Below are 14,551 nucleotides of genomic sequence, written 5' to 3'. Positions count from 1 at the left end.
TCTCAGAGGATGTAGCCTTGGACATGCACACAGTCTCCCTTCCCCCCAGGATGGCTGCAGTTTTAGCTGGGTTCTCAGTGACTTCCTTTTTTTCCTGATTTTCTTGTTAAGCTTCTGGCTGGTCTGCCTCTATTGGTGTCATACCCAGCTGTTAACCTCCATTAATTGCTAGCTGATTATTCTGTTATTTTTGATAATGTCCTGGGGCATAAATTGCTCCACATCTGGTTCAATAAAGTTAGGCCCCTTTGCCGGAGTAGTTCTTAAGACCAGTCTTTGAAGCTTGCTCTGACCCCAGGTGGGTTCTTTGTAGCTGTCTCTTTCCTTGCTTCTCTCTGTTAAACTTCTAGTTGGAAGTTTAATCATGGAACTACCAGCTTCCTCTAAATTACTTGTCATCAAGATCTCCATAGTTTTCAGCAGTGCCCTTAGGCTTGAACTTCTCCACATTCTGTTCCAAATAAAGTCAGTCTCCTTAGGTTGAGCTACAGAGCTCTCTGTTTCTGCACCCAGAGCAGAACCTCTGTGCCACTGCTCTGGGGCTGGGTACAGTGACCCATATCTCTTGGTGTGATATACCTTTTCTATGAGTTGGAAGGGGATGGGAAGAGAGGGCAGTAGCCCCTTGTCTTCTCAGCTTGTGTCTCCCTGCATGGAACCTCTATCCTACAAGTTAGCTGGGACAAGGTGATCGGGCCCAGTATTTTTGGCCTGCCATGCCTTCATTAGAGCTTCCACTCTACAAGTAGGGACTGGGTGGAAGTAGGGAGCCTCAGACCTCTTAGCTGTGCTTTCTTGGAATAGTTTCTGCACACGAAGGTGGGGTGGTAGTGGGGGGAAGATTAGAAATGCCAGTGACCAGCGCCTCCTGGGGAGAAACTACAGTCCTAGACTGGGAGATGGGGGGAAAGGGAGCCCCTTCTTCTTGGCCACACTCACCTGGCGTAGAGTTTCTGTCACATTGAGTTGGGGGAGGAGAGGGAGCAGGTTGTGGCTTAAATGCCACAGACTCTCACTGTTCTTATTGAGATGTGGTAGATTTTCTTGAGTAAATGTTTTTTCACTTGCTGGATGCCCTAAGACAATTTCCAGAAATTTTAAATAGTTGTTTTTTATAGTTTCCATCAGTTATGGTTGTTTCACTGGGGAGAAAATTCACAGAGATCCACACACTGCCATTCTTGGATATATTTTTCCCTGCCTTATTCTTTTCTTTTTCTATACTATTCTTTTCCATAATATTTTATTCTTTTTTATGTTCTTGATCATTGTAAACCTATTGATATTATAGCCTTCATCATCTGAAGTTCTTGGGAGAGTTAACTTTGCTGTGTGTTTCATCTGCTGGCTTTTATTCATGATGGATTATTTCCTTGTGTGTTTTGTAATTTGGGATTGTGAGCTCACATTTTACTGGTGTTTTATCTATGGAACTCCTATAAGGCCTGGGTTGAAGGTGTGTCCCTCCAGAATTGTTTTATATTTGCTATTGCTAGGCATCCCATGGTTATTACCAGCCTACAATGAATATTATGTTAATTTCTCAGCGTAAGATTGTTCAAATCCCAAATCTATATGTGGTATAGGCCCATGGTTATGAATTCCCAGGAGAGATTTTTATTTCACTTCCAGCCTAGGCCAATGCTCATTTATTTCCATGTAGTCTCCTTGTCTGGGTGGTAGATTTGTTTTTGTAGTCCATCCTTTCATTGAGGGTCCTGGTTTTATGTAGGAAGCTCAGCTCTGTCTTCTTGCCTCATTTGGGTTGAATGCCAGGTCTCCTGTCTCTGTTTGGCTATTAAGTCCAAGTCCCCATCAGTGCTGTCCAATAGAACTTGCCACAGTGATGGAATGGTTCTCTATCTTGCTGTCCCATGTGACTATGGCAGCCACTAGTCACATGGGGCTTTTGAACACCTGAAATGTGGCTAGTGTGACTGAGGAACTGGATTTTAAATTTTAATTTATTTCAATTAATATTAATTTAAGTAAATTTAAATTTAGATAGCTGCTTGTGGCTGGTCCCCACCATATTAAACAGCATTCCTTACTGAGACAGACTACATCTGAAGGTACTCACAGCATCATTTACTTCACTTACAATTCTGGTTTTTAGTTTTCTCTTTGTTTATGGCCCCAAGAATTTATCTTTAATTTATCTGTGCATTTAAAAGGATGTTAAATTTTATCCAGTGTTTATTGTAAGCTAGGGAGGTTTTATATTATTTAGTTCACAATATTGCCAGAAGTGGAACATAGTCTCTGCTTCCATTTTCTTTCCCCTCCAATCCATCATCTCTACTGCAAAACGATTTTTCTACAATGCAGATCTATTCATGTTACATTTCTGCTTTCAAGAGTTCCCTCTTCTCTCAGAATGCAGCCCAAGCTCAGCCTACCACTTGAGGTCCTCTATAACCTAGCCCCTGCCTATTTCCTCAGCCTTATCTTTCACTGCACCTTCTCCTTGTACTTCATATTCAAGCAGTGCCAAATATTTGTAATTCCTCAAAAGTGCTATTTCATACCTTAGGTCCTTTGTCCATCTTGCTCCTTTTACCCTGCCACGTTCTCCTGACCTGACTCTACCTCCTATCTGCTGACCAACGTTGGCTTATCTTTCACAATAGCTCTCATGTCCCATCTTCTCTGCAGGCTTTACTGATTCTCTTTTGTACGTCTTCTGGACCCTGTATAGAATTTGATCGTAACCTTCATAATACTTTATTGTGCTTTGCTGTTTACTTGTCTGTCTCCCTCCCAGTCTGGACTCCTAGGAAAGGACTTGCTGCTTCTCAGTCTCTGGAACCCCAGCACCTAGCCCAGGGACTGACACACGGAGGTGCTGATGCTGGGCCTTCTCCTTTACCCAGGAGGGTAGCAGCATCACCGTGAGACATCCTCGGCAGCTCCAGGCACAGCCTGGCTCCAGGTACGAGAGGAGCTCTGAGTCAGGGTCGTTGGAGTGTCTGTCTTCAGAGAGCTCTCACAGCAGTTTTGACGCTTCAAGTTCCTAATAAGCCAACGCTTTGCGACCCATCCTGCTTTCGGTCACAGTTCCTGCCAACTTCCCTTCCATTTTCTGAGAGTCAGGATGGCGACCGTGTAATTGGGAACCAGAGGGCCCTGCTTGTGTCTTTTCACAGGGAGCACCTGTGAGGCTTCCCGCCCCCCTGCCACCCCCGTGTGTTCCCTTTGGACCTGTTCTTTGTTCTTGCTGTGCAGGTGAAAGAGGGCAGTAATAGTAAACAGAGACTGGATCAGTAGGGAATTGGGCCCTAGTTCAGTACTAGCACAGGCTGGCCGTGCCTCCCTGAGCTTTTCTTTGCTGCTGAGCTGACTAGGGACCTCTCTCCCTTCCTCCTAGTCCAGCTACTGTGCTGCAGGAAGGCAGTGAGCATTAGCCTTTCTGTTCCAGGAGGACAAGAATATTAGGTCTCCAGATGAGCCTTACCCAGAGCCCAGCATTTAACAGGTGCTTAGGGAAATATTTTTTGGGTTGAAAGCTGTTTAGTTTGTCCATGTCTCCTGGAATGCCTATGAGCTGCTGCCATCCTAGGCTTGTGAGAAGGAGAGTGGTAGGCAGGTGAGAGCACTGGGCTGAGAGTCAGAAGTTTAGATCTAACCCAAATGCTGCCCTTAACTAGCTGAGTGACTTGGAGTAAGTTGCTTTACCTCTCTGTCTCTCAGTTTCCAGGTATTGTATCTAAGATATCTAGCATAGACTCTAAGTGCTCATGAGGTGCTTGGAGACTGTCTTCCCTTTTCTAGATCCTTGTGGGATGTTTGTACTCACTTTATATATGAGGGAGTCTTTTCGCCTTCCTTCTCATTCTTGTCACATCTTCGTCAAGCCCTTTCCAGGCTGAAGCAAAGGCTGTGTGTGTGCGTACACAGAAGATTAGAAAAAACCCAGTGCAAAGAGGAGATCCCGCCAATACTCAGACCACCAACTTATTCTGTCGTGTACCCTGATTTCTCATCCTTATTGTCCGTGGTCTTTTGATTCAGGGCCTCAGACCTGAAAGAAATTGGGCTAAAGAATCTTATACAGAAATGTCAATCTGACCGATTGACAGCACATTTCCCAGAAATACAAAGGGTCACTTCCAAGGGCTGTCACAATCCAAGTTATCAGGGGGGTGGCTGTCCTCACAGAGGCACCTGTGGGATGAGGGGTCAGGCCTGACGGGTGAGAGCAGGAGGGAAGCATGTGTGAGTAGGGGAGTGCAGCATGGGGGTGGCGAGTGGGGACCCGTTCGTCAGTGTTCTTTCAGGAGTCCAGTTCTTTGCCTTCATCAGCTGCTTCTGCTTCTTCGACTGCTTCATTCACTTGAGCAGAAGTCTTGGGCCAGCTTTCAGGTTAGCTGTTGGCTGGTGTTCTCCCTGGGGGAGAGCTGGGAGACTTGCTGTAATCACTCCCATTAGCAGTTGGCAGCTCCCCAATCCGCTTTTCAACCTGGACTGGCTCAGCCCTGATGTCTGCCAGACCTGCTGTGATGCTCACCCGTGAGTGCAGGCTGCATCCGCCATTTATTCCTCACCTTGCCCCACGTGGGTGGGCCTTGGCACTAGCTGGCACAGCTGACTCTCTCACACTGTGAAGCCTGTGAAGACCAGCTCCAAGAACCACTGCTCCTAATGAGAGCAGTTTTGCTCCCTGGCACTTACTGAAGTACAAAGCTGTCGGGGAGCAGATCTCTGAATGTGGCTTCGGGAAGGAATCCAGCCCAGAAAACAGTCATTAGTGGCCTGGGCTATGAGTAAATGTTCTCTGGGAAGTTAAGACATGAGTTCAATGGAATTATGATGATAACGCCTGCTACCTTTAACTTCCAGGCACTGGGCTAAATACTTTGGACACACGACCTCTCTTAATACAACAGCTTGTTAAAATGGACACTGGTCCCTTTTTACAGTTGGATAATCTGAGGCTCAAGAGGTGAAATAACCAGTCCAAGACTACACAAATGAAGTGGCAGAGCTGAGACCACCAACCCCAGAGCTCAAGCTCTCCCCATCATACCCACTCTGCCTTGCAGGACGATTGGACATAGAACTTCTAAAAGGTTGTGTGTGCCAGGGGCAGGTGGAAATGATTCTAACTCCCACATCTACCATGGATTCATTGTACAGACTGACCTCCAAGAGACTGGAGAAAGCAGGTTTGGCTCAAACTGACTCTTATTCAAGAGGCAGATCTAGGGGCAAGGCCTGGGCAACCGAGTGCCGTGGTTCCCTGCCCCCTCCCTCGTGCTGCGTGCTGTTCCCTAGGAAGGGGAGCCCTGGTGGCAGCAGCTTTACCAGTGTGAAGTTAAGGCAGGGAACTTGCAGCCTGGCATGTGTGAAGAAGGAGGAAGGGGCAGGCAAGCTTCCAGCCTTGCTGTGATGTGGCTGGATGTTTGCACTATATATGAGCCTCAACTGCCCCAGTCACTGTTTCTCCCCTAAAGCCCCAAAGGCATCACTCCACCTGCTGTCTTCCTGAGTTGCTGTGCGATCTCCAGCCCCGGTCATGGAGGCGAGTCAGGGTGAGCTCTGACTTGTAGATGCAGGGCCCCTGTGCCTTCTGTCCCCCGCAGCTGGCTGTAACATTCACCATTACCCCCTCTGAGCCTTTGTTTTTATCAAGGTATCCCTACCTTTAAATGTCCCTTTATTTTCCTCTCTTCTAGATACATCTTCCTACTATTTCCAATTCCCGCTTTGAAAACCTTTTGGAGAATACCAAAGCCCTGCTTGGCTGGGGCCACATGAACAATTCTTTCACCTGCCCTCTCTTCCCGAGCAGTTATATTCTGAGATCACACAAGCTGGAATTCACTGGAAATGGGGACCTCCCAGATGGTGGCTCACTGAACCCAGTGCAGGCACATGAATATGTAGAAATCTATGTCTGGGGCTGCTGTTCCTGGTCCTTTCATTGGTATGGCCTGACTCTTCCAATTAGTTTTTAAGTGCCTTAAGGAGAGGCAGGACGGCCCAGGAGAAAGGGCACTGAACAGAGGGTAGAGGCCAGAGCTGCCCTGCTGCCTGCAAAGAAGCTGTGCAGACCAGGAGCAGAGGCCTGAACCTGTCACTTGAGCCCGGTTTTTGGAGGCCGGTCCACACTGAGACCAAGGCCATCCAGTCACTAACGCTCCAGCGGTTCAGCTGGTGGGACCTCGGAGCGGCCTCTCTAGGAATCCTATGCTCCGTTTAGGTCCCCCCAGCGCCCACGCCCCCACCTGCCACCCAGCGTCCCTCCTGGTTCTGACGCTGCATCCTTCTCCCCTGTCATCCTCCAGGCCCACAGGGCTCCCTGCCCCAACTTTCCTGCCTCAGCATCCCCCTCCGCCTTTTCTTTCTGCTGATCCAGCGAGCCGGGCTTTCTCCTTCTCTGGGCTCTCCTCCTCCTCTCCCCCTTGAATCCAGTCCTGGTTTCCCCGCCGCCAGCCTTCCTTTTCCCTCCGCCCGGGCTCGCTCCCCGCCCCCGCCGCGCCCGCCGTCACCGCGGCGGGTTCAGCCCCTCGCCTACCCGCTCGCAGCCACCCGGGGCTTGGCTCGCCCGGTCCGGCGGCTCCAGTCCGGATCCCGCTGCTGCCCGGCCCGGGTACGAGTCCCAGCCGCCGGGGAGGAGGCGGCGGCTGGCCCTGCTCCCTTCCGCCGCCTCGCCAGCCCGGGTTTGGCCGGGAGGGAGCAGCTGGGCAGCCCCCCGGAGCCCCTCGGAGGACAATGCACCCAGCGCTCGGCAACCCCCGCTCGGTCTCGACCTCGTCCGGCTCCTTCCCGCCACCCCCCACCGCCGCCCGGCTGCAGCCCCTCTTCCTCCGGGGGGGGTCCTCCCGCGGCCGGAGAGGCTCGGGCGACAGCAGCACCAGCACCAGCACCAGCCGGGGGGGAGGCGGCGGCAGACCGGCAGATTGCGGCTCCCCCAGCAGCAGCACCGGCGCGGAGAGAGAGGACGACGACGAGAGCATCAGCATCAGCAAGCCGCTGGTGCCGGCCGCCGCCGCCGAGCTCGCGGGGCCCCCGGCTCAGGGGGGCGCCCCCGCCGCCAACCCCGCGCCCGCCGCCTTCTCCTCCTCAGCCGCCACCTCCTCCTCCACCTCCACGCCCACCTCCTCCTGCAGCATGACAGCCGCGGACTTCGGCGGGGGCGCTGGGGCCGGGGCCGTCGGGGGCCCAGGGGGCCGCTCGGCTGGGGGCGCCGGCGGCCCCAGCCCCGGCAGCGGCACCTCCTGCTGTTCGTGTTGCTGTTGCTGCGGCCGCCCGGGCCGCCGGGGTCGGCACGGCGGCTGTGCCCCCGGCCCGGGGTGCCGCTGGGGCTACCAGGCGCTGTCCGTGGTGCTGCTGCTGGCGCAGGGCGGTCTGCTGGACCTGTACCTCATCGCCGTCACCGACCTGTACTGGTGCTCCTGGATCGCCACGGACCTGGTGGTGGTGGCGGGCTGGGCCATCTTCTTCGCGAAGAACAGCCGGGGCCGTCGGGGCGGCGCGGCGAGCGGCGCGCACAACCACCACCAGCACCACCACCACGCGGCGCCGCCGCTGCACCTGCCCGCCCCCTCGGTCGCCTCCGCGGGGGCTGCGGCCGGGGCCAAGGCGCGCGGCGGCCGCGGGGGCGCGGGCGGCCCGGGGGGCGGCCCGGGGGCTGCTGGGGCGGCGGGCGAGTTTGCCTTCGCCTACCTGGCCTGGCTCATCTATTCCATCGCCTTCACGCCCAAGGTGGTGCTCATCCTGGGCACGTCCATTCTGGACCTCATCGAGCTACGCGCTCCCTTCGGCACCATGGGCTTCCGCCTCACCATGGCGCTGTCCGTGCCCCTGCTCTACAGCCTGGTGCGGGCCATCAGCGAGGCGGGCGCCCCCCCTGGCTCGGCGGGACCCCTGCTCCTGCAGCCCCAGCAGCACCGCGCCGCCGGCTGCTTCCTGGGCACGTGTCTGGACCTGCTCGACAGCTTCACCCTGGTGGAGCTGATGCTGGAGGGCCGCGTGCCGCTACCCGCGCACCTGCGCTACCTGCTCATCGCCGTGTACTTCCTCACCCTCGCGTCGCCCGTGCTCTGGCTCTACGAGCTCAACGCCGCCGCGGCAACTTCGTCTTGGGGCCAGGCCTCGCGTCCCGGCAGCTGCAGCCGCCTTCTGCGCCTGCTGGGCGGCTGCCTGGTGGACGTGCCCTTGCTGGCGCTGCGCTGCCTCCTGGTGGTGAGCTACCAGCAGCCTCTCTCCATCTTCATGCTCAAGAACGTCTTCTTCCTTGGCTGCCGCGGCCTGGAGGCCCTGGAGGGCTGTTGGGACCGGGGGAGTAGGGCCTCCCCCAGTCGGGCCAGAGGAGGCTACGGCGCTCCGCCCTCTGCCCCACCGCCGCCGCCGCCACCTCAGGGAGGCTCGCAGTTGGGCCACTGCATCTCGGAGAATGAGGGAGGGGCCCATGGCTATGTCAACACCCTGGCTGTGGCCTCCCAGAATTGAGGGAGATAAGGGTTTGAGGGGCTGGATCTTGGGTTGAGAGACCCAGATCCCTTGTCCTCAGACCTTCCCTCACCCAGATATGATCAGGCTGTGTTTGGAAGAGGTAACTGCTAATAGGGCTAAGGGCCGGTGTGTCCTTCTGCACCCCTTGAGTCAAGACTGCTTGGAGGGAGACCAAGTAGCTAATGGTGAGGGAGGAAAGTCCACTTACCCTAGTCTCCCTTCTTCATGCCCTATCCTAATCCTAGCCTCCAAAGGGCTGGACACTCTGCTTCTTGTTATTCCCACCTCCACGCTAATTCCTATCCATTGTGGGTGAGAATGGAGGAAAGGGGGTGCCCAGACAGGGGGCTCTGGGCCTTGGGCCTTCCCCCTTCCTTGGAAGTGCCAGCTTCTTTTAGGCTGTGGTGAGTGGCCATTGTCCCATGCCTTGAAATTGACCCAGAATCCACTGTTCCCATGACCTATTGGATTTCTTCCAGATGGTAGATGCAAAGTCTATGTGTGTGTGTGTGTGTGTGTGTGTGTGTGTGTGTGTGTGTGGTTTTCTGTGTCCACCCTGTGGCCCCTTGCAATCAGTAGGAGGTCTGGGGAGGCCCTGCCCTCCCCACCACACATACTACCACGCTCCTCTTTCCTACCTGAATTTGTGGCCATGAATTCCCAGAAAGAGCTGGGTGCCTGGGGGCTGCCCAGTTGCTCTCCTCCAAGGGAGAAGCTCACCCAGGATCTTCCTCAATCCTACTCCTCTCTTCTCAGCTTGTGGGGAGGAGAGGGTCCATACTCTAAGGACCAAACTGCACCCTTTCTTGGGTGAGTGAGCAATTCTACCTCCGTGCTTTCAACTTTTGTTGCATCATTCACTGATGCTGCTTGCAAAAAATAAAGACAAAATACTCCGAAGTTGCATTCAACTTGGCTGCTAGATCCAGCTGGGGTTTGGTGCCAGTGTTATTACAGGGTCTGTGGAGTATCAGCCATTGGCTTTCCCTCCCTTTGTCCCTCCCTCTGCACCCAGAACTCTTATCTTTCCTGAAGGTTGTTTCTGGCTGGGTCAGATCTTGGCTCAGAACAACAGCTTTGGTGGGGATCCTGGATAGATGTGAAGGTGAGCCTCCCATGGGCCCAAGGGAGTAGGAAACCCAATTCCCCATCTGTCCTTTCTCTCAGAAGCTTGGTGTAGATCAGAAAGGGTGGTGGTGACCTTTCTTCTCTGCTCCGGTTAAGAGAATCTCTAGGGAAAGGCAGGCTGCATGGAGTAGGGTGGGCAAACCCTCCTCCCCCCACCCTCCCCAGCCTTCCTCCCTGGTATTCCTCTTGTTGAGTTTGATGACAAGGGACATCCAGGTGTTGCCCACTTATAGTCTTGATGTGGGACATCAGTCTTGGAGTCTTTGAGGCAGGATAAGTATTTTTAGGGGAGGTAAGAGTGCAGGAGGACAGTTGGCAGCAAGGCCGGAAAATACTCACTTTCCTCCACCTTGTCATAGGATGGGGTGGAGTGAAATTGTAAGAAGTTTTGTTTTCCTTCTCCATTCTCATGCTTGGGAAGTTGTGCGTGGTGTGATAAACTAGGACAAAGGACCAGATATCATGGACACTGTCACTCACTAGCTTTGAGTCACACATCACTTTTGCTTTCTGGGCCACAGTTTTTCACTTGGCGCCCTTCTCTCCCAACTTCTTTGGGCACTTGTTGACAGAAGACATCCATGTAGACAGAGACACAAGAGGGGCTGATGGCTTGACCGGAGTTCTCCTGAGCCTCCCATTACTCTCAGAGTGGGGAGTAATGGGGGAAAATGTTCACTCAATGCACTCTCTGTGCCCCCAGCCCCTCATCCTCCTAGGTCCAGTATTAGCTGGTTGGATTTCGCAACTAATTGTTTTTTTTTCTGTCTTCTCTCCTGACTCCTCTTCTCTCCCTTTGAATTCCATGTGCTTGAAGTTCTGGGGCCAGGCCCTGGGTGGGTCCCACTAGCTGCTCCCTCTGTTCCCATATCCTCTCTCCAGCTTTGCTGTTTCTCTGCTACCTAATCTCAGTGACTGTGAAGGACTTTGTGTCTGAGCCATGGCCAGCACCCGGCTGGCCCCCTGCCCACACCCTCTCTACTGTTCGCATGGCGCTATCCCTGCTGGGTGACTGACTGTGGAATCTTAGTACTGTTGGGTTTCTGGTGTGAGGCTGTGATAGGTTCCGGTTCGCTGCCAACTCCCTAGATACATTGAGACTGATGGCACCAAGCCAATTCTGGCAGAGGCCAGGCCTGTTCAGGCCCTGTCTGCTGGCCCCCAAATTACCCCTGGACATCCTCTTTCAAATATTTGGTGCAAGCTCTTTGTGCTCAGGGGTCAGTCCCTTCCTTCTGGTGTGTTTTTCTTGAGTCCTTTTACTTACTTCCCTTGCCCCATTCACAACAAGAAATGCCCCCTAAAGCTTCATTTTTCTTGCTTTCTAGGGGCATCTGTGGTGCAGGGGTCAACCTGGAGATGTTCTCCATGGGTCTAACAACCAGGAGGTGTACTGACTCCTGAGGCCAATGCCAGCAGTACCGTTCACAGAAAAGAACCCTGCGCTCAGAATCCAGACTGCCTGCCCCTGACATGTGAGCAAACAAGGCACGTCCTCATCTGGGCCTCTGACTGCTCATCTCTTCTGGAAAGGGGTTGGACTAGACCTTCTCCAAAGACAGTTCCGACTGGACGCCCTGGTTCTGAGTCCCTGTGCTTCTGTGGGAGAGAGCAGGCTGGCAGTTAGAGCCTGGAGGAAAGGAAGTGGCACCTCACTAGCATTTATCACGTTTTTTCCCCCCCTTCTCTTTTTAAAAATAAAACCAGACTCTGTTCTGAAAATAAAAAACTTGAGACTTGTGACAAGCTTCCTGTGTGGTTTGAGATCTTTCCTGTCCTGGTTTCCTTACTAAATTCTTAAATGTGGCTGTGGCATTTGTCATCATTTTACAGGTTTGCATTAACAGTATGGGTACACCTTGGCTATTTCCTTCTAGGCAGTCAGCATGCTGCTGAGAGAGACAGTGTGGCTTTGGCCTTGACCTGGTGGGCGTCTGCACAGGCTTTCTGTAGGCAGGGCTAACTCAGATGGGCGCTGGTTAGGCATGGTTTCCTCAGCCGCCCAGGGCTTTCACTCCCATTTCCTTCTAAGGATAACTTACCAAAGGGGGAAAGACTGAGAAACTGATTTTTATTTATTTATTTTACAATTTTATTTATTTATTTTCGCCCCCAAAGCCCCAGTAGATAGTTGTATGTCATAGCTGCACATCCTTCTAGTTGCTGTATGTGGGACGCGGCCTCAGCATGGCCGGAGAAGCGGTGCGTCGGTGCGCGCCTGGGATCTGAACCCGGGCCGCCAGCAGCGGAGCGCGCACACTCAACCGCTAAGCCACGGGGCTGGCTCAGAAACTGATTTTTAAATATTACTCTGCCCTTCTCTATTACTCTCGCCCCAGCCAGAAGCATGAATTCTTATGTATGAATGGAAGAACAAGCCCATGGTTTTCTGTTTGTTTTTGTTTTTGTTTTTTTAACACAAAGGGGACTACGAAGTCTAGGACAGAATATTCGGGCTGCACACACAAAATTATTGTATATATGTTTTTAGCACAGAGACAGCCAGTACTATTCAAGCCACTCTGGGCTGTTGCCTGACAATGCTTCTGGCCATTCCAAAGGTCACATGGTGGTTTGACCCACTAGGGCGAGAGGGACAGAACCCGAGCATGGGAAGAGCTTGCTCTGCCTCCTTCTAGCTGTGGCTGTGAGCACTCGCCGGGCCTCCTGGAATGTGGTCATTACTTATACCTACCTCACAAGGCTGTGAGAATTAAATAAGGTGACTTATGCAAAAAGGGTCCTTTTCCGCAAGACATTTATGATCATAATGGGGGACAAAATTTACATGTAAAATAATTACAGAACAACATAAGACCACATCTTCATTTCTTCCTAAATCTAGATGTAAAAGAAGATGATTAATCTGACTAAGCATGCTATAACTATTTACGCATTTCTCACAGTGAAGCAGCGAGCTCTCGCCGATTTGGGTCAGCTGGAGCACAGGTGAAGAAGAGCAGGAGCCAGTTCTTCAGGAAAGGGCAGTGCGGGACCAGCCTGGGGCCCTGCCTGAGGGTTGAGTCTGACCCTGCAGTTCTGGCCCAAGGGAAGGACACAGAAACACGTCCTGTGCTTGGCTGTGTCATGCTAGCTCGTTTCATCCTCACAGCCACCTCCAAGGGAGGTTTGTCTCCACTGCCTGAGGTCCAGAAGAGGGAGTGGCTTGCTGAATGCCACACTACAGTCAGGAAGGGAATCCACATTTGAACCTAGGTCTGACTGCCTCCAAAGGCAGTCACTACTCCAGGCAGCCTTCAGACTTTAGCTGTTAACTGGGTTCAACTTCCCCTTCATTAACACCGTACAGCTCTGGCTAAGACGCAGGAGCTGATGTTCATATTCCGTGTGAGTCCAATGGAAGAGGCATGGAGCAAAAGCCAGCAGGCAGGACACCCATGTCAGGGTGCAGGCAAAAGTAGGGGTCCGGCCAATCGTGCCTCACCCTCTCCTTTCTGCTCCCTCTTCTCAGGTCAGTTGTATCTTCTTCCTCTCTAATCAGAAAGGAAGGATGTAGAAATTCATACTAAGGTGTTAATAACCTAAGGGGCGACTCCTTCTAGGAAAGGAATCCAGGTACCAGGGTGGGAGGAGGCATGTTGGACAAGACTTCTTGGCATCCTTCAGATCATGAGAGAGGGTATTGCGTGTTCCTCTTACAGGCAAGGCTGGCTCACCATGGTGCCCCGCCTGCCTTAACCAACCTAAATGGACAGGACGAGAGTGTGGCCCCAGTGCCGAGATCTGGGAGAGGCAGCAGGGCATGAAGAGCTGGAGAGAGACCAAAAGAAAGGAGATGGACCTGGAAGCCATTTAGGAGTGATGTAGGAGGCCATGGGTGGGAAGCAGACATGTGGCAAGGGTCCCATTCTGGCAAAAAAGCAGCGGGGCACCCCAGCTTCACAGCCTATCCCCATGGGTTGGGAGGCAGTTGCTTCATTTTATATTCTTCCATAATATATAATCTATAGCATCTATATTGTTTCCACTTTCCCACAATGAGCATATTCACTCAGCCAACACACTTGCTGAGCTCTTAATATGTGCCAAGTACTGGATCACACATATCATCCGAGAAAGCGAACGCTCGAGGAAGAAAGTAATAATGACAGGAAAAGAGGCTAGGTGAACAGTGCCCCAGGGTCATCAGCTGCTCCGACACAGAATCAGGGCAGAGAGCTTCTCCTCGTTAAGAGGCAAAGAGACCTAAGGAAACCTCCAGACTCCCGGCAAAGGCAGCAGTGTGGCAGTGTGGCAACACCCGGACCGAATGACGGCTGTCACGTATTGAATGCTTCCCCGGTGCGGGTCACCACCTGAGGGCTCACGTGTATGTTTCATCCACTCCTCACAAAACCCCTATGAAGTAGGAACTCCTGCTGCACCCATTTTAGAGACGAGCAACCTGAGACCCAAGGAAGATACTCAGCAGGCAAGCAGCAGAGCTAGGGTTCCAGCCCTGTGTTAACTGTCTCCAGCCTCTTTTGAAGAAAGCTCTCTCTGTAACACACCTGACCTGAGACCCAAGGCTGTGGCTAGAATACCAGCTCTGCATTTCACTCTGAGCACAAGCGGACCTGGGCCCTTACTTTCTTGCCCAGCCTGGAGCAGAACAAGGCCTGGCACTCCCCTCTTTATTTGGGAAGGGAGAACCTCGAGTGCAGAGGCTAAAGGCCATAGGATTGAAAGCGCCCACCGCACTGTAAGGACCCCTCTCCTTAGGCCCTATTTAATAGTCAAAGATAAACAGGAAATAAGTAAAATCCATCATACCCTGGCCTTCAGAAATCCCAGCTCAAACTGCTGAGTGGATGTTTAAGCGACTGAATAAAACCCACTCAAAACCTAAACACCTCTGAGGACCTTCCTAAGCAGGAAAGAGAAACTGGTTTAGAATCAAAGTTGTCAGCAGCACTGCCTCAAGCCACATCCAGATCACCATCTCATCATTCTCCTTTTTGTCTCC

The 14,551-nt window shown here is 52.7% G+C and overlaps 1 protein-coding gene across 1 annotated transcript; it reads left to right on the top strand.

Moving 5' to 3' along the window:
* Positions 1-4,215: 4,215 nt before the first annotated feature.
* TMEM121B (transmembrane protein 121B) lies at positions 4,216-8,961 on the top strand. The gene has a single exon (XM_058559134.1). The coding sequence runs from the start codon at positions 6,715-6,717 to the stop codon at positions 8,452-8,454; it is 1,740 nt and encodes a 579-aa protein (XP_058415117.1). The 5' UTR covers positions 4,216-6,714; the 3' UTR covers positions 8,455-8,961.
* Positions 8,962-14,551: the final 5,590 nt, after the last annotated feature.

Source organism: Diceros bicornis, chromosome 17, assembly GCF_020826845.1.
Source record: "Diceros bicornis minor isolate mBicDic1 chromosome 17, mDicBic1.mat.cur, whole genome shotgun sequence".
Lineage (NCBI taxonomy): Eukaryota > Metazoa > Chordata > Mammalia > Perissodactyla > Rhinocerotidae > Diceros > Diceros bicornis.
The sequence above is the reverse complement of the archived record's forward strand: the minus strand, read 5'-3'. Positions and strand labels throughout refer to the sequence as shown.

Excerpts from the sequence above, each read along its gene's own strand:
- TMEM121B (XM_058559134.1), top strand. The coding sequence starts at position 6,715 with ATGCACCCAGCGCTCGGCAACCCCCGCTCGGTCTCGACCTCGTCCGGC.